General features: G+C 34.2%; 1 protein-coding gene across 1 annotated transcript in view; it reads left to right on the top strand.

Annotated features, from left to right (window-relative positions):
* Positions 1-18,908, top strand: part of LOC126880647 (2-oxoisovalerate dehydrogenase subunit beta, mitochondrial) — an 81,308-nt gene that overhangs the window by 22,769 nt on the left and 39,631 nt on the right. Inside the window, exons 3-4 of the mRNA XM_050644689.1 lie at positions 12,664-12,819; positions 15,942-16,113. Of these exons, the coding sequence (XP_050500646.1) occupies positions 12,664-12,819; positions 15,942-16,113 (328 nt within the window). The remainder of the gene's footprint in view (positions 1-12,663; positions 12,820-15,941; positions 16,114-18,908) is intronic.

The following is an 18,908-nucleotide window of genomic DNA, read 5'->3' as shown; positions in this document are numbered from 1 at the left end:
AATATATTCTTTAAAAAATGTCGTAGATACCTGTAGAGTTAGAAAAATCATAGAATATAATTGCAATTAAATTTATGCAGTAGAATAGCATTACTACTTAATTAAAGCAGAAGTAGATTCTTTCTTGTGTTATGGGACTAAATCATTCAAATATCCTAGGTATATTGATAATGGGTTGAATACAAATTACTTTGTTAAATGATTTTGAGTAGGTATATAATCATTTTGAATTGGGGATAATGCATGTAGTACATTATTATAAATTCCTTCTAACATGTGTTGTAAACCATGGTGAAAAAGAGATTCAACTAAAGATTTCTGTACCTATCAAAGTTAGTAGTTTTTCCCTTAAGTTTAACATAAGAGCATCTGATTACGTTAGGTACTGGATTATAATATCTAAAACTATTAAAACATGATTCTATTCAATAGGTACCTGTGAAGTTTTACATTAACAGTAAATTATAACAGAAATAGAATTTCAGTGCAATAAAGGGAATTTTTCCCATTTTATATATTCATTTACTGTATAATTGTTTATTCAAACGATCTTCAGATGACTGCAGTATTAGTTATAATTTTTTATGAAACAATTAGGTACATATAATAGATCTATTAATATGCTTAATTAGATATATTGTTCAATAAGTCTAAGCAGATTGTAACGTACACAAATGATGTAAACTTGATGTGAAGAACCGCAAGAGATATTACAGAACTGTATGTGGAGCTTAAAGAAAATGCGAAAGAAATATATAGGGCTAGGCGTCAACGTATATAACACTTCTTGTAAAAGAGTTTTGGATTTAAGTTATTATACTAAAAACACTTAATGATATCTATAGATACATTATATCTCAAGATATAAACACAAATTAAAACACTAACGATATTTAATAATAAAATATAGCCTCCAAACCATGTATCCTATTATGTTTACAAACAATTCGTAAAATTGATCGTCTGGGTGACGTCACGATGACAATATTTCATTTGTCAATGTCAAAGTTACCATACAACCTATGGTATAGGGACCTTGCGCTTCGCCTAGCTCATTCTCTCAAATACAAGTTCACCTTGCCTTAATCAGCCTCCTCAGCACGTCTCCAGGAAGTACACTCTCTCTCTCTTTCTCTCTCTCTCTTTCTCTTTCTCTCTCTCTCTCTCTCTCTCTCTCTCTCTCTCTCTCTCTCTCTCTCTCTCTCTCTCTCTCTCTCTCTCTCTCTCTCTCTCTCTCTTGTCGTTTCCCCATTACTGAGGATCGTGATCCCCCTTCCAATATTCCTAACAATGTTTCTACATTGGTCTCTATCTTCAGCTGCTCTAAGAGCTTCGCAGAATGAGTTTCCAGCTGAATTCTTTATTTGGTCAGACCATCTAGTTGGTGATCGTCCTCTTGATCTTCTCCCCGGAACGTTTCCAGAAACAATTAATCTCTCCAAACTGTCGTCACCTCTGCGAACCACGTGACCAAAGAATTGCAGTATTCGTTGCAGACATATTGTGGACAGCCTTTTTTTAATCTTGAGTTGGTTTAGAATGGAAAGGTTTGTCCTGTGAGCTGTCCAAGATATGCGCAGCATTCTTCTCCAGCACCACATCTCAAAGGCATCAATTTTTTGGCGCTCGCATGCGCGAAGGGTTCAAGTCTTTGCTCCGTATAGAAATATTGGGAATACAAGGGCATTCACCAGTCTCATCTTGATATTTTGAGAAATAGATCTGTCTTTCCAAATTTTAGTTAGGCGACTCATTGCATTTTTTGCCATACCAATACGTCTCCGAACTTCTGCTTCACAGTTGCCATCTTTAGTTATACTATACCCGAGATAGACAAAGGTGTTTACTATCTGGGATTCTTCTAACATGTTAGTCAGTTGAATAGTGAATCAGTCGACCACCATTATTTTTGTCTTAGGTTTATTGATTTTTAGACCAACTTTATTGCTTTCGTACTCAACTCTTCGCAGGAGATCAAACATTTCTTGCTCATTTGCTGCTATAAGTGTAGTGTAATCAGCAAATCTTAAATTGGAGATTTTCCTACCAGTTACTGTTACTCCACCGGCCCATCCTTCTAAAACCATTCTCATGACATGTTCACAGGAAGTACTAATTGAATTCATCTACCATCTATTCTTTTTATGTCGTCTGTCCAGCGTGTTGGTGTTCTGCCTATGCTTCCCTTGTCCATGAGAGGTCTCCATTCTAACACTCTTTTGTCCACCTGTCAGTTTCGCTATATGTCCGGCGAAACGCCATTTTAATCTGGTTATTCTTTCTATGATATCTTGCACACCCGTCTTTGCCTGATTTCTAAATTTCTCACTCAATCCGTAAGTCTTATTCCTAGAATGGATCTTTCCATTTTCCGCTGTGCTATTCTAAGCTTTGACACCCTTGCTTTGGTTGATGTTAGTGTTTCAGCTCCGTACGTAATGACTGGAAGAACACATGTATACTTTTCTTTTAAGGCTTAAAGGAATTCCACTGCTGAATATGTCACTCAATCATGAAAGAATAAAATGAAGATGAAACATAAAATTAACTAATCATAGGTATTTATATCTATCTATCTATCTAATCAGCCCTAAACATCCGTCCTTGGATATAGGCCTCCTCTTCCTTCATCCATGCCTCTCTATCTTGGGCAATTTGCATCCATTTTGACCCAGTGTGTTTCTTCAGGTCATCTGACCATCGCATCTGTGGCCTTCCCCTTTTTCGTTTGTGGTTCCATGGTCTCCAATGTATTACCATCTTAGTCCATCTTTCATCCTTCTGCCGTAGGGTGTGTCCGGCGAACTTCCATGTAAGCTTTGCTACTTGGGTTGAGACATCTTTCACTTTTGTTTTGTTACGGATCCTATGAATAAATACATAGGTATTTATTTATCATAAAACAAAATAATATAATGATATTTTATATATGCAAGTAAACCCTGCCTACAGCTTTACAAAGACAGTATGATACTTATGGTATCGATGGATTGCTTGCTTCTGTGTGGAGGTTGGAGTTGGATGTTGTTGGCTTCGGATGAGGTATGTAGGACTTAGATGTTGACCATGTTAGTGTCTTGAAGCGTTGATTGAAATATTAATATGGGTATTATCAATCAACGCTTGAAGTCACCTGAAGTTTGTGGTTTATTCCCACGTGGTTTTCATCGTCGATGATGTGGATTAAGAGTAAAATCCCTCCCAAAAGGGGGAACAGAAATTACTCAGTTTATTCCAAAAATTCAAGAGATTATTGACGAATTAAAATGAATTTTACAGGGAAACACGAACTAAATAGAAATAAGATTATATGTATAAAAACATTTCCCTAACATTATAGCGAAAACTAAAATCCCGAAATTACCAAATTACCCGAAGTATCCCGAAATTACCAAGTATCCCGAAATTACCAAAGTACGTGCCTCCTAGCGGCGGGATACGGGCAACAATACATTGGCTTATAGGGCAGTCCTTACAGTAGGGATCCTGGCCTATACAGAAAAATGCAGGCGGGTGTGGGGTAATACTGCACTTTGGTTGCATTGGTGGTGTATTGGCTAAACGTGCAGGGCAGGGTATGGTGCTGATAGAAAAGGCATTCAGGCATCAAATATCCAAAAATCTTTTCAGGCCATAATAATGAAAAGACCTTCTCCAAACGCAGTAAAAACTTATACTGAAATGATGGCATCTCCTGAGGTAAAATGTTCCGGAAGTAAAATGAGCCTCCGTTCGGATCTCCGGGTGAGGACTATCTCAGGGGGAACACCATTGCAGGTTAGAAAAATCAGGATAGGGTCTTGGAATCTTGGTAGTCTTACAGGTAAGAGTCTGGAGTTAGTGGATGCGCTCAAACGAAGAAGAGTTCAAATTGCTTGTATTCAAGAAACTAGGTGGAAAGGACAAAGGGCGAAAGAACTAGGTGAAGGATACAAATTGTGGTATGTAGGGAGTAGTAACACTAGAAATGGAGTTGGTATAATTGCTGATAGTGAAATGAAAGATAACGTAGTAGAAGTTGTAAGAACGAGTGATAGAATGATGTCAGTGAAATTTGTAATTGATAAAGAGGTATTGAATGTTGTTTGTGTGTATGCTTCCCAAACAGGTCTGGGTGAGAATGAAAGAAGAGCTTTCTATGATCAATTAGGAGACGTACTGAGTGATATTCCAGCAGAGGAGAAAGTTATAATAGGAGGTGATTTCAATGCACATGTGGGCCAAACCAAGACAGGATATGAAACAATTCATGGGGGATTAGGCTTTGGAACTAGAAATGAAGCTGGAGATGACATGCTTGAATTAGCAACAGCATTGGATATGGCGATTGTTAACACATTCTTTAAAAAGAGAGAAACTCAACTTATTACCTACAAAAGTGGACAACATCAATCCCAAATAGACTACTTCATGATACGGAAAGAACACATACGTGAATGCAAGGACTGCAAGGTAATAGTGAGTGAGACAGTAAGCCAACAACATAAGCTGCTTGTTCTGGACATCGAAGTAAAAAGCGAAACTAAACAAAAATATCGGAGAGGACCACAAAAAATCAAATGGTGGCTGCTGAAAGATGAGAAAGAAGGTCTATTCAGGAGAAGAATAGTAGAAAAAATATGTTGGAACATGAAAGGAAGCCCTAATACAATTTGGAGAAAAATGGCCAGTAGTATTAGAGAGACTGCTATTGAAATACTTGGGAAAACGTCAGGAAAAAAGTTTGAGGATAAAGAGACTTGGTGGTGGTCAAACGAAGTACAAGGAAAAATAAAAGAGAAGAGAAAATTATATAAAAAATGGCAAGAAACCAGATCCGACACAGATCTTCAAAACTATATGGTGGCGAAAAAGGAAGCGAAAGTAGCAGTAGCAAAAGCCAAAGCAGAAGCGTATTCAAACCTATATGATCAACTTGATACCAGGGAAGGCGAAACGAAGATATATAAAATAGCCAAACAGAGAGCAAGGAAAGCAAAAGATTTTAACCAGATTAGATGTATCCGTGATGAAAATAATAAAATACTAGTTCACGAAAGGGAAGTCAAAAAGAGATGGAGAAAGTACTTTGACAGCTTATTAAATGAAGAATTTGACAGACAGTCTGTAGAGTCAACGGAGACAGTAGCAGCAATGGTCACCAAAATAACCAACGAGGAAGTGGCTCAAGCGCTTCAAAAAATAAAGAAAGGAAAAGCGGTAGGACCAGATGATATTCCTGGGGAAGTATGGAGAGCATTGGGAGAGACAGGAACAAGGTGGCTAGCAGGTCTATTTAATAGAATTATGGAAGTCGGACAAATGCCAGACGAATGGAGAAGCAGTATACTGGTACCTGTTTACAAAAACAAGGGAGATATACAACAATGTACAAACTACAGGGCTATAAAACTGCTTAGCCACACCATGAAAATATGGGAAAGAGTAATTGACAGACGGATACGTGAAGAGACCGAAATATCCGAGAATCAATGTGGCTTTATGCAGGGTAGATCAACAACAGATGCAATTTTCATTATAAGGCAGTTGAATACAGGAGTAAAGAAACAAACGCTCATATGGTATTCATTGATCTTGAGAAAGCATATGATAGAGTTCCTCGAGAGATTCTGTGGTGGGCACTCAATAAGAAAGGAGTCCCTGGTGAATATGTAAAGATTGTGAGGGATATGTATGAGGGAGTAACGACTAGTGTTAGGACAGGTGTGGGAGAGACTGATAAATTTCATGTGAAAGTAGGATTGCACCAAGGCTCTGTGCTTAGTCCGTATTTATTCTCATTAGTTTTGGACCAGATAACAGCGAAACTACAGGGTAACATTCCATGGTGCTTAATGTATGCTGATGATGTCGTGTTAGTAGGAAATAGTGAAAGAGACTTAGAACAAAAACTGGAACAGTGGAGACAAGCTCTGGAGGAAAAAGGTTTAAAACTTAGTAGGACAAAAACAGAGTATTTGGAATGTTCATTTAAAGATGGAGCTACTACAAATAAAATGGTATCTTTGGATGGTGAAATGATTGTGAAAAGCAATAGTTTTAAGTACCTAGGATCGGTATTACAGAGTAATGGAGAAATAGATGGAGATGCATGCAGTAGAATTAGGGCTGGATGGATGAAGTGGAAAGAAGCGAGTGGTGTGTTGTGTGACAGAAAAATTCCAATGAAGCTGAAGGGAAAATTCTATAAAACAGCCATAAGACCGGCTATGATGTACGGAACTGAATGTTGGGCAGTGAAAAAGAAAGAGGAACAACGAATGCATGTGGCGGAAATGAGAATGCTTAGATGGATGAGTGGAGTGACAAAGAAGGATAAAATTAGAAATGAGTATATTAGGGGAAGTCTAGGTGTGGCACCAATTGATGCCAAAATGAGAGAGCATAGGTTAAGATGGTTCGGTCATGTTCAACGTCGAGACGTTAATCACCCAATACGAAGAATAGCTGAAGTGCAGATTCCTGGAAGGAGTAGGAGAGGAAGACCAAAGAAGACCTGGGGGGAGGCGATAAGGCAGGACATGTTGGTAAAGGGGATTAACATTGATATGACCCAAGACAGAATTGTGTGGAGAAATGCAATTAGGGAAGCCGACCCCGCATAGGGATAAGGCAAAGAGAATGATGATGATATAGCGAAAACTAAAATGAGAGAACAGGGTTTCTGACTGTCAAATGAAGCGTGGCACAGAAGCATAGAACTGTGGTTAAATTAGCTGTCTTTTAAATACGGGCAAGGTATGTAAATACAGAAGATTTAGCTTATAAAAAAAAGAGAGTGCCAACTATTTTTTGAAGAAAACATAGTAAAACCAAAACAGAAGGTTAAGATATTAATAAATTAAATAGAAATGATAATAAAATAATTATTTAAATATAAATTAATAAAGATGTGACGTTTATAGCGTTACAAGATTTAAAAGTTACTTAATATTTAAATTCTTTCTTCTTCTCGGCTCTCCACATCCTATTATTTTTTTTATTTGATATGTTATAAATATTTGTATTGATATTTCCTTATGACGACAACGGCGTAACCAGGATGATCCTAAGGGGGGGGGGTTGCAACTTCAAAGTGGCTTGATTTGTCAACATCACATAATGGTGTTAAGCGTATAGAGCTCAAAGTAGATCTCAAGGGGGGGTTATAACCCCCAAAACCCCCCTGGTTACGCCTATGTATGACGAACACAGAAATTCGAAGAATCCTCACCTATATTAGACATTTATTTACAATGAGTGGAATGTAGTATAAGATTGTATTTGTTCATACCAATTAATTTTATTTCGCCTGTCAAAAAAAAGGCTTTACAAAATTTAATAAAAATAGGATTTTTGCCTACGAAGTTTAATTTTTTTTCCTAAAATTGGGAGCCTTCTATAGGGAGTTATAGGGAGATGAACCTCTAGATTATTTTTAATAGATCTCTGTGATGTTAATATTTATATAATATTTGTATTTGTATAATAATGATTGATGTTTTTTTAAACACAATTTAATCAATATCACCGCATCTTGATACTTAGAGTTAGGCAACTCTTACTACAAAGTTACGCTTATATTTTTTTGAAGGTGGATGGTAGCATATTATTATACCTATTATATTACAAGAAGATAAGGAATCAAAATATTATCTTTACATTTCCTTGACAATTGTACATATATAGATAAGACAAAAAAAGATATTGATGAATATTTTTTTTTGAAACCTAAACCTTGACCTAAATAAAAATATGTGAAGAGCTCAAAGCTAAAAGGATGAGGGTCAATTTTTTGTCATTATGGAGATAATACTAATTTCTTGTACATTATCTCATGTAAAATATTGTATGGTATCTAACTATAAGCAAAAAAGATGAAGCTGTACAAGCCATCCAGCTTTAAAAAATACAAAATACATCTTCTAGGCTAAAAGAATGAAGGTGCTACATATATTATGCAGGCTAAAAGGATGACAGTCCACCTAGTTCAGATTGCTGACCACAGAGGTCTCTGCTATTAGTGCTGTTTATTGTCTATATATATATATATATATATATATATATATATATATATATATATATATATATATATATATATATATATATATATATATATTGTTAATGTACATACCTGTGTTTATTTCATAGACATATTATTATATATGTATGGTTTATTAACAGCTTTCTGTTATTCTGGTGTACATTGGTGTTATTCTGTAAACTTTCAAGCAAATTTTGACGCACTGCCACATGCTTAAAACTTTTCATTATATCCATTACTAAGAATCTTCTACTGTATTTGTAGCTTGGTGTAATCAACAGGAGCAGATCTGTATGATATAACTTTTCAAAATATAGATTACCTGATCTGTATTTTTAGTTTCATTTTAAGACACGTCAGTGGACCAGCATTCATTTAGTCTGAGATTTCATGACATCAAAAGATAAATAAATTTATAATTATAGTAATTTGTAAATTGATAACCCAAAAACATAACCTATACGTTTCCTGTAAGTTACTGCATGAATTAGTATCCAAAATGAATTGCCTTTTCTGTTAATTATTTTTATATTTAATTTTAAAACTTAAAAACCTAATTTCTCAAAACTTGTTTTTTTGGACCCTCGTCCCTTTAGCCCTGAGCTCTTCATGTAGGTACCTACCTATTAGAAAGATAAATGAGCAAATGCATAAGTTAAATCTTAGGAGAAAAGTAAGACCAACCAGTTCAAGCAATCTATATAGTGTAATGGGTAAGATTATTGTAGCTTTGGGTTGTTCTTCTTTAATATTGGGCCGGCAGCTGGTGTTTTCTGGTAATTAAATATGTAGTTAAAAATATTAAAAATAAATACCGTTAAAGCAGAACATAATATTGTGTTAAAATTAATTTTATCAATTTTTTAATAACATTTAACCTCACAGGGACCTCCCTCTTACCGCATGCTTGCATTAATAACTGATGTAGAATAGCTTTTATAATTAATCTTGTTATTGTTAGAATTACTGATACTAAAAGAACTTTATAAAAACACAGTTAGATCTAAAATTACTTTAGGTATACAGTTCAAAACTTTTAAAATTCAGCACAAAATGCAAGCATGTCCCCGCTCTTTTTTTATTAAAAATACAAAATCTAAAAATATTTTTTTAACCGAGTCTTTTCATTAGTACACTTATGCTTGGAAAATGAATTGCACAACACAACAATTAAAATACTGATAAACTTAACTCATTTTCTCCTTCTTCCGTATTTTCTTCGTCACTATCATCGCCCAATTCAATAATAAATTTATTTCCACCATTAATGTGGAAGTGCCCAATATTCTTATAATATTCTTCTACTTTGATCACTTTGGCAATTCTTTTCTGCCAGTCTACTTTAGTAATATTGGCTACTTCTTTTTTAATTATCTCAATTACCTTTTTGTCAAATTTAGGAAATGTATTTAAACGCCTTATACTTGGTTTTAATTGTCCCCAAATTAACTCAATAGGATTGAAAACACAAAAGTAAGGGGAAGTCTCAATATAGTGTGTCCATGCTTTTCGGCAATACCCTGTAGAGCGTATAATTTTCTAAATTGCTTCGTGTGTAGAACTTCAGTAAGTTGTTTTTTTGTGTAAAAATCTTCGAAATACAAATAATTTTCCATTAAAAAATTTTGCAGGTCAGCTTTGAAGATGTATTTGGTATTTTAGCCCACATAACAATGATGTTCGCATCATGTTCTAAGCATATCCTACCAACATTCGTCGAAGTATATCCTTTTTAGTATATGCGTAGTACAAGCATAGCATGTACCCTAAAAAAAATTCTAAATTTCATGTTCTTTGCATGTGCCTCAAAGAATATTCTTGCACCGAATATACTGAGCACATTCGGGTACGTAGTATCTCGGAATGTTCGTAAAAGTTTATTCTTAGAATATACCTTAATCGAATATTCTTAGTATATGCGTAAGTATATGCAAAAGTATATGCTTAACACATATACTTGTATATACTTTTAAAATATCTTAAAAATAATATACTGTATGTACCTATAGGAAGAAGAATAATGTTAGCCTATAGATTATCAACTTCGCGTTAAGAATAATTAATCAAATTTATGTATTTTGGTAGGTACTAGTGAACTATCTAATTCATTTTTTAAACCGTTTTAATTGTATGGTAAAAAGTTTAAAACTTAATTCTATTGAAGAAAAATGAGAAATTCTCGTTTCGTTTTCAGTTGAAATGAATATACCATTTTGATTTGAGTTTATACCATAAGTATTTTTACCTATAATTTTCGGGAATCCGGAAACGGCCATTCATTGTCATTCTGGCCCTTGCATTGCATTTTATACCTGCACAAGGGAAGGGGGTAGGTAACAAAAGAGCAAAATATGAAAATAGTTTGCAGTACAGTTATGCATTTATGTCTACGCTGTTAGGTAGGACCAAGTATTTCTAGCTACAAGGACTAAAACATTTTTAAGAACATAAAAAGCAGTTTGAAAATAATAAATTCATATTGGTACTTCAATATTTCCTAAATACCTAGTAAGTAAAAGTATGTATAATGTATATAGATACCTATAAATTTTAGTAATTTACATACATATTATATAATATATTTGGCTATTATATAATTATATAAGCAGCATTTTTATTTTGATGTGCACATAATAACTAAATATATTACTTATATTTTATATATAGGCTACTTACCCATATAATATTTATTATACATAGGTACCTATATAACTAACTAAAGTTTATATATTTTATACTTACTTTTTACGTAATATTGTAGAATGTAATAACTACATTCTCATATGCAATTAGAATATGTAAATATAATAATATTGGTAGAACCAAAGAATACTAACACACCCAGTGGGTGTGTTAGTATTCTTTGGTAGAACCTATAGGATGAGATTGGGTGATGTTGAAAACATACTTCTGAGAAATACAGCACATCCTTGGAATATTCTTCCCATATACTAAAAATATGTGCGATAGTACATTCTAAGTATATAAATAGAAGGTTTATAGCACCTCCTTAGAATCTTCTAAAAAGTATGTTCTTGGTATATACTGAAAAGAAGTGCGGTAGTACATTCTAAGTATATACATAGAACGTTTAAGTACTGTAATGTAGTATATACTCAGTATATGCTCTGCACATTCGCAATGGTAATTACGCATATTCTAAGTATATACTTTTTCTGAAAAGTATATTCTATGAATCTACTAAGAACATGAAATTGTTATGTGGGAGTGAGCTGTCGGGAATGATAGGAACCGTTGTCAAGCACTATTACGCTGTTTTTCTCCAAGTTTGGGATCAGCGAGTTTTCAAACCAATCTTCAAAAATGTCAGCTTCCATATTCTTGTGGTAGTCAACGTTACAATCTTCCATTTTCTTCCCACATAATTTTAAAGCATTCGGAACCCATCCCTCACTTCCTCCGCAATGTACAATAATTAGCTGCGAGCCTTTATTTGCAGGCATTTCTGGTATGCACATGCTTCAACCATCTGTCCATCCTTTCTTAACTGTATCGTGGGTATCATACCAAGTTTCATCTAAATAATAAATTCTCCTATTTTCTTGCCTATATTTAGTAATTTCTTCTAGGTACATATTACGTCTGTTGACTATTCTTTGGCTTTCCATAATTGCTTGACGTTTATTTATTTTTTTTTAACTTAAAGCCCATTTTTTTTATCCAATGTTGAAGAGTTTTCTCACAGCAGTTCATATTTCGACCGGTTGTTTCCAATTTCTTTCTTATTATTTCTATTGTAGGTATTTCATTGCTTTTGTAGCAGTCGTATATTGTGGTTTTGAATAGTTTTACGAGTGAAGGATTTAAAGGTCTTGAAAATTTGTAGTCACATCGTTTCTTGCGATGATAGGGTTCATTTTTAACTATTTTATATACATTAGAAAGTGGAATTTCTGTTAAATCAGAGGTGGCTTGTGCCAATAGTGTTTCATCGAAGCCGAATTTCGTACGTAGATTTTTGTATACATTCAAACATACTTGCTCTGTTTCTGCATTTAAATGCATTCGAATCTTCTTTACGAGCTCTTTTTTTTTAGTAATTACATTCACACTAGCACTGGCAATTTTTACAATATCAGCGTTATCGTACGCGATATTTACATTATCCCGCGGGCGCCACATCACTATTCACATTAATTAAATTACAATAATTAACACTTGACACTCTCCAAACGAAATACTAAACCAATATTCAAAATAATTACAGCAACAAAACACTCGTATCACTTAACACACGTACACTCCAGTACTAACACACTGCTAGCTACCGAACTAAAACTTAGATTTTGCACAAAACTTGTGAATAGATATGCGGGAGGTCTGACCGTAAAAACACAGATGCTTCAAAGGGCCGCTTCTTAAACGTTTGACCTAATATCTATATTTGAAGAATATCATATTTCACCGGCTTAAAGCTATTCCACAGTATTTTTTACTTGGACAATAAAGAGAATTTGATGTCTATATAATATACATTATACACTTTATTAATTACTATTTATTAAAATATTTCTCTTCGCGCCAATGATATAAAGTCAACAAATGTGTTTATGGTTTCCTTTTGACTGATTACACCATTTTTTTATTCTATTTATATACTTCAATTATTTTATTTTTAGCTAGTAAATGAAGCAGCAAAATACCGATACAGATCAGGAGGAACCTTCGACTGTGGTAAACTTACAGTTAGAGCACCATGTGGAGCTGTTGGTCACGGAGCTCTGTACCATTCCCAAAGCCCAGAAGCCTATTTTGCCCACACACCAGGTTTGAAGGTTCGTTTATAGTATGTGTACTTTTGATTTAAAATAATGTAGTATTAGTCAAAGAGTACCCAGTTTTAAATATATCTTCGTTGCCATATTACTGACCAACTAGATCCAGATAAAGAGATAACATGTAGAATCGAGATAGCCGCACAACATTTTTAAAAATGAGGTCATTCTTTTGTAATAACTTACAACTTCAATCAAAAATGAATAACCATTTTCAACCATAAACTTAGTCTTTTGCTAGCAGTTGCCGCTAGGACATCCCTGCCATTTCGTTCGTTGCAATGCATAACTGCACGCCGGGTTTTGTCCTGGTTGGGTCAGAGAGAGCAGCATATATATGCTGAGGCATATATGTGCCTCCTGATGAGAGACTAATAAGTTTCGAAACCGGTAGAGGTGCTTGCTGCACTCTCTGATTGAACTAGAATATGATGCGACTGTGAACTTTACCGCGCTGAGCAGATGGGACGTGAATTATAAATTGTAAAATTCCCTCATCTTCCTTAGTCTCAGCATGCGTTATGGCTTGCAAATTTAAAAAGCCTCGGAGGTGTAACCAGAGAAGGTTCCCATTGTTTTCAATCTGGTGGGATGTAGAGTAATATTTTTGGTATTGTTTCATGTGCTATTAGATTGAAAACTTAGTCTTTTGCAACTTTAATTTCGAAAGCGTATGGTTCAATGTTACATTTGGTCATTCCTCTTATGCGGTGTCGAAGCATGGACATTAAAAATATCCACCATTAATCGTTTGGAGGCCTTTGAAAAATGTGACTGCACAGACGTACACTAACAATACCATGGACGGCTATGCTGACAAATGTGGCAGTCCTTAAGAGAGCAAATGCTACTCGCGAGCTGCTTGAATATCAAATGTAGAAAGATGGCCTATTTTGGACACGTAGTAAGGGGAGACCGATGTAATATGACCGATATAATACGGAATTCTTCTGATTGATTTCTGTGCCCAGATATGTGAAGTCATCCACAGGTTCAATAGTGTAGTTGTCTATTGCGATATTAATTTCATTGTCAGATGTTCTTTTGATGGTCATGTACTTAGTTTTTGTTTCGTTTATTTTAAGCATTCTTTTTTGTGCTTCAGGATCTATTTCCTTGAACGTTTCCATTAGTCGTGTCTTGCTTCTACTAATAATGGCGACATCGTCTGCATAGGCAGTAATTTGTAGTGTTTTGGTATTTATATGGCCTGTTACATTGGTTTTTCTGATGACTGCCTCAAGAACTAGGTTGAACAGCATGGTTGAAAGTGCGTCTTCCTGTCTCACCCCCCATGTTGATGTCAAACAGGGGAGACAGTTCTCCATCTACTCTAACTGCGGCTTTTGAACTCTGTAACGTCATTTTTATGAGGCTGATATATTTTTTTGGTATACCTAGATTACGGAGGTCTTCCAGCATTTTGTCTCTTTTTACACATTCAAAAGCAAGTTTAAAGTCTATATACTATTGTGGATAAATCTATCAATCCAAGATAGAATAAAAATTTTATTTTTTAATATAACTCGGGCACATAAATTTGATACACCCTGTATATTGATTTATAAATATTTATTAGAAGTTAGTTGTCACGCAAGGTGGTTTCTCCTTAATGAAGTTTTCCATGAAGAATTAAAAACATTTTTGTAAATAAAAAGTGAAGTGAAAGTTATTTAGGATTATAATTTTAAACCGATTGTTTATTGCGGAAAAGGGAAATCCACAGGTAGATGTAATTATTAGTTTTTAGAAAAATAGAGGTAAAAAGAATTGGAGTTTTAAATATGTTTGTTTAATGACAGGAATATTTAGATAATTTCCGAAAAGTCATTAGTTTTGAGTAGAAATATTGTTTGAAAGAATGACTGGGTTTTTCGATTGAAAGAGAGGGAGGTGGAGAGAGAAATGTTTCTGATTGGCTTGGTAATTTGGAATGGGGAAAGTTTTGTTTGAATGTTGAGATAGTTTTGGAAAGAGGAATTTGTTGTGTTACCGGCATCCGAAAGGGGCAGTCAAAAGGTTTCGTGAGTAGTTCAGCAGCAAGTACTAGTGTTTTGTTTTGATAGTGGGAGTAGCCGAAAAGTGGTACGAGAGACAAATCAAATCGAGAAGAAATACCTCTTTGATTATGTACAGTCCAAGAGAGTAAGTTACAAGAATTATCATTATAAAAATTATTTGTGACACCAAGTAAAAAAGATACTTGGGTCTCAGGAGATTATTGTTGAGAGAAAGAAAGGAGAGAGTTTAGGAGTTTATTGAACGAGTACTGGCAAAAAAGAGGCTTGGCTTGTGTTTTGAAGAAATAGTTGCTGGTATCCTGCTGGATTGTTTGCTGAGAACGGAGAGGGCTTTGATTGGTAGCCTAACATAATCAACAAGGAGGAGCTGTTTGGGTCAAGAGGAGACATCATTGTGCGTGAATCAAAAAGGTCAGTCAATAACCTATGTGATAGATTTTTTTTATAATCAGAAGTTAAATTTTTTTACGTAAAAGCATATGCATTTAAGATTCCAACATTTCAAAAATTTAATAGGAAGTATAAGTAATTTGCGAATACCAAATTTGTTTGTTTAGCTTGTTTTATTAATAGTATCAAGAACAAAGCGATAAATATTTGTTTGAATTAGATTAATTTATATGGTAAAAGTTTCTTTTTAAATTTACAGAGCATTACTTTTGATAATAAAGGTATTTGTATGTGTTTATTTATGATTTTTCTATTTATTTCCTTTTCCTATTTTATCCCGATAAGGATCAACTAAGAGATACTGAAACCACGAGAGAAGATAAGTATAACATAAGACATTTTAGACATTTTTTTATATTATAAAAAGGCACCCTGAGATTCTTTCTTAATATTTTTATGTATGATTTGCGTTAATTAAATAATTGATCAAGTAAATAATTATTAATATAAAAGTAATAGAAAGCAGATCATAACAATACATATTATATAGTTCTATGTCGTATTCATAAGCTTTTTCTTGTATTGTTCTTAGTATGAATATAGTATCTATAGTGGCTCTATTTGGTCTGATCCTCCATTACACCTACATTAAATATTAGGTATATTCCTTGCAACTTTCGAGATGAATTTGAATAATTATTCTTATTTTAGGTTGTCATACCTAGAGGACCAATAAAAGCCAAAGGACTCCTGCTTAGTTGTATTAGAGATCCAGATCCATGTTTAGTATTTGAACCAAAGATTTTATACAGACAAGCTGTAGAAGAAGTACCTGTCGATGATTATCAATTACCTATAGGAAAAGCTGATATTTTAGTAGAAGGTACGAAAAGTTAAAAATTATGATACAGAACAATTAAAAACTTCGATTGTATAATGGTATAAAAAGTTTATTGAAAAACTATTAAAAAATCATCCAAAAGGATTCGCAAAACGTTTTCAATCTAGATCAGATCATCTTCAGTGCGTTCTCCTTAGTACATGAAACTAGCAACCCTAATATAGAATAGGTGACATCGATAAATATGATTTACATTTTTAAAAACTGATGTTAGTAGCGACTCTACGTCGATGTTAAACGATAAATTTAAGAGTGCTCAAAGGGCAACATGATTCACTGCTCGATGGTAACGTGTGGTACACTTCGCGTCAATAAAAACTGGTACACTTTTTTTTCCCAATGTAAACCTGTGTTCAGACTGGACACAATGTCGCGTGAATCACGGCGTTGTTGCCAGCACAGATAATGGAATTGCACTAACTCTAAATACAAAAAATAACTCATAGGAAACTCAGTGTAAAATTCTAAACTGTTAAATTCCTGCTTCTCTAATTATTTTACAACAAAAGTCATGAGAAGCTATTTGTAGAGGATTAAAATCTGTATTAAAAACAAAAGCTAAAATTGTTCTAGGATTTAAACACATTCCAAAATTTTGCAAAATACCTACATTTGCCACAGTAGGTAGGTGTGTAAAAGTTAGGCCCACGTTATTATTTACCTGATTGTTCGCACACTATTGACTGAACAAAACATCTTTATTATTATTATTAGTTTCTCCTCAACTGAGGCTATCTTATCAATTTTATTATTTTTTAAACAAGAAATGATAAAATAAAAATTTTGACAGTTCAAATTGTCAATATTTATAATATCTTCACTGTGACCGAACGCAACCGATACACATTATGGTAGTGTGTGTGGCCTAACTTTGGCGTATTTCTGTGAAAAATTATTATATTTTTACAAAATTTTGGAATATGTTTAATTCGTAGAACAATTTTAACAGCTGTTTTCAATACAGATTTCAATCCTCCAGAAATAGTTGTTTATTTGTTTTGATATTAAATAATTAGGGAAGCAGGAATCAACAGTTTTTACATTGAATATGGCCCCAACCAATTCACGGAATGGGACGTTTCGATGCCGCGGGTTCATCGCCGGCCGTTTCGATGCCGCCGGTTCATCGCCAGTCCATTTCATCGCCGTCATATCTCGCATTTCCTAGAATTCCTAATTAATACTAAAAATAACTAATAATTATAACTGTCGAAAATTCGGAAATATATCAGATAGCGATTAATTGACTGGCGATGAATCGGCCGGCATCGGCATCGAACTGGCGGCATCGAAACGGCGGCGATGAAATGTCCTAGATCCACCAATTCACCATCCGGTACAAAATTTTTAGACCGAACTCAGAATTCTAGTCAGAATTCAATGTGTTTAATAAAACGCATTGAACATTTTGACAGGCGACATTTTCCACCTATGTCCTTAATATTTCAGCAGTTTCGAATTTTATTGTAATACATAATATTTAAGTTCCACACCTGTTCACTGTAAAAATTATTCATTTTGTATTAATTTCAAATTTTAATATTTCCAGTGTGTTTTATTTATTAGTATCCCACAACTCTGAAAGAGTTTTGTGCTACACTTTACGAGAAACCCTTCACACTTCTCTATTTTAAATTAAACATAATAATTTAATGTCATGTCTAGAGTTATTATCTGTCCTTCATGTCATACTTAATTGAGATGATGGAACATTACAAAATTAATAAGAGAATTTTTTAGGATGCATGTTTAAATAAATGCGACTGACTAATCGAGAATTCTCGACGTTCTTTTAATTTTTAGTAAACCTACTAAAAACTTGCGGTCTGCCGCACAGCCCTGCTTTTAGCTGGTTTGATATAATATTTTAGTTGAACTGGCAACGTTGCCTAGAAATAAGAATGACATATGTGATAAGACCAATTTACACAACTAGAAAAACACGATTTTCGGTTATAAGACTTGTACCAGTTTTTTTTGACGCGAAGTGTACTTGCCAGTTCGATGGACACAGACCAACGTGGAAATAAAATCAAAATCAATGGGAAAGTCCCAGTAAAAAATATCTTCTTTTTCTTTAACTGCCGCGGCTGTGGTCAGACTTTGGTTGAACGTGGTAACATCTTGTAGGAATATTATGAATACGAATTAGAATAATTCATATAGGCGGAATTTGGTGTTCCTTGGGTGGAATGATGAACAAGCGTAAAAAACTCTTAAGGCCAGCAATGATAGTAATAGATCTGCTCTGACAAACAGTCAGTGCTGACTACACTTGCCTATTAGAGAACAATCTCGAAGTTGGTTAAAAGGAGGAGGATGTAGAAAATAGCATATCACATAAGCTGGCGGAAATGGGTACCTTGTAAACTAGGGAAACACCGTAAACATTTATGGGACTTTCAATGTGCTAGATTGAAAACACCATTCAATCAATAAAGAATATCGGAACTGATCTAAATCCATGATCTTCTCTAGCTGACAAATAGAAATGAAAGAAAAAGTTGACCAGTGGCACATGTGTATCACAGATGAAAAATGGAAGTACAGGATTATGGAAGATGTAGAGGTAGTATGAGGAATTGAGTGAAGTCGTCCTAAAGTTGAACTAGAGAACCAAGAGAGTCATTAATATTCAGCTGAGTGGGGTGCTATTGTTCAAGGTATGACATTCCATAAACAAGAGATCTACCTGGTTTATGAATTGATCCTTTGTGTATATAATTTCACACCTCAACAATAGCATCCCGTTTATCTGAATATTCATGGTCTCTTGC

Source organism: Diabrotica virgifera, chromosome 2 (genome assembly GCF_917563875.1).
Source record: "Diabrotica virgifera virgifera chromosome 2, PGI_DIABVI_V3a".
Classification (NCBI taxonomy): domain Eukaryota; kingdom Metazoa; phylum Arthropoda; class Insecta; order Coleoptera; family Chrysomelidae; genus Diabrotica; species Diabrotica virgifera.
This window is presented reverse-complemented; position numbering and strand designations above follow the sequence as displayed.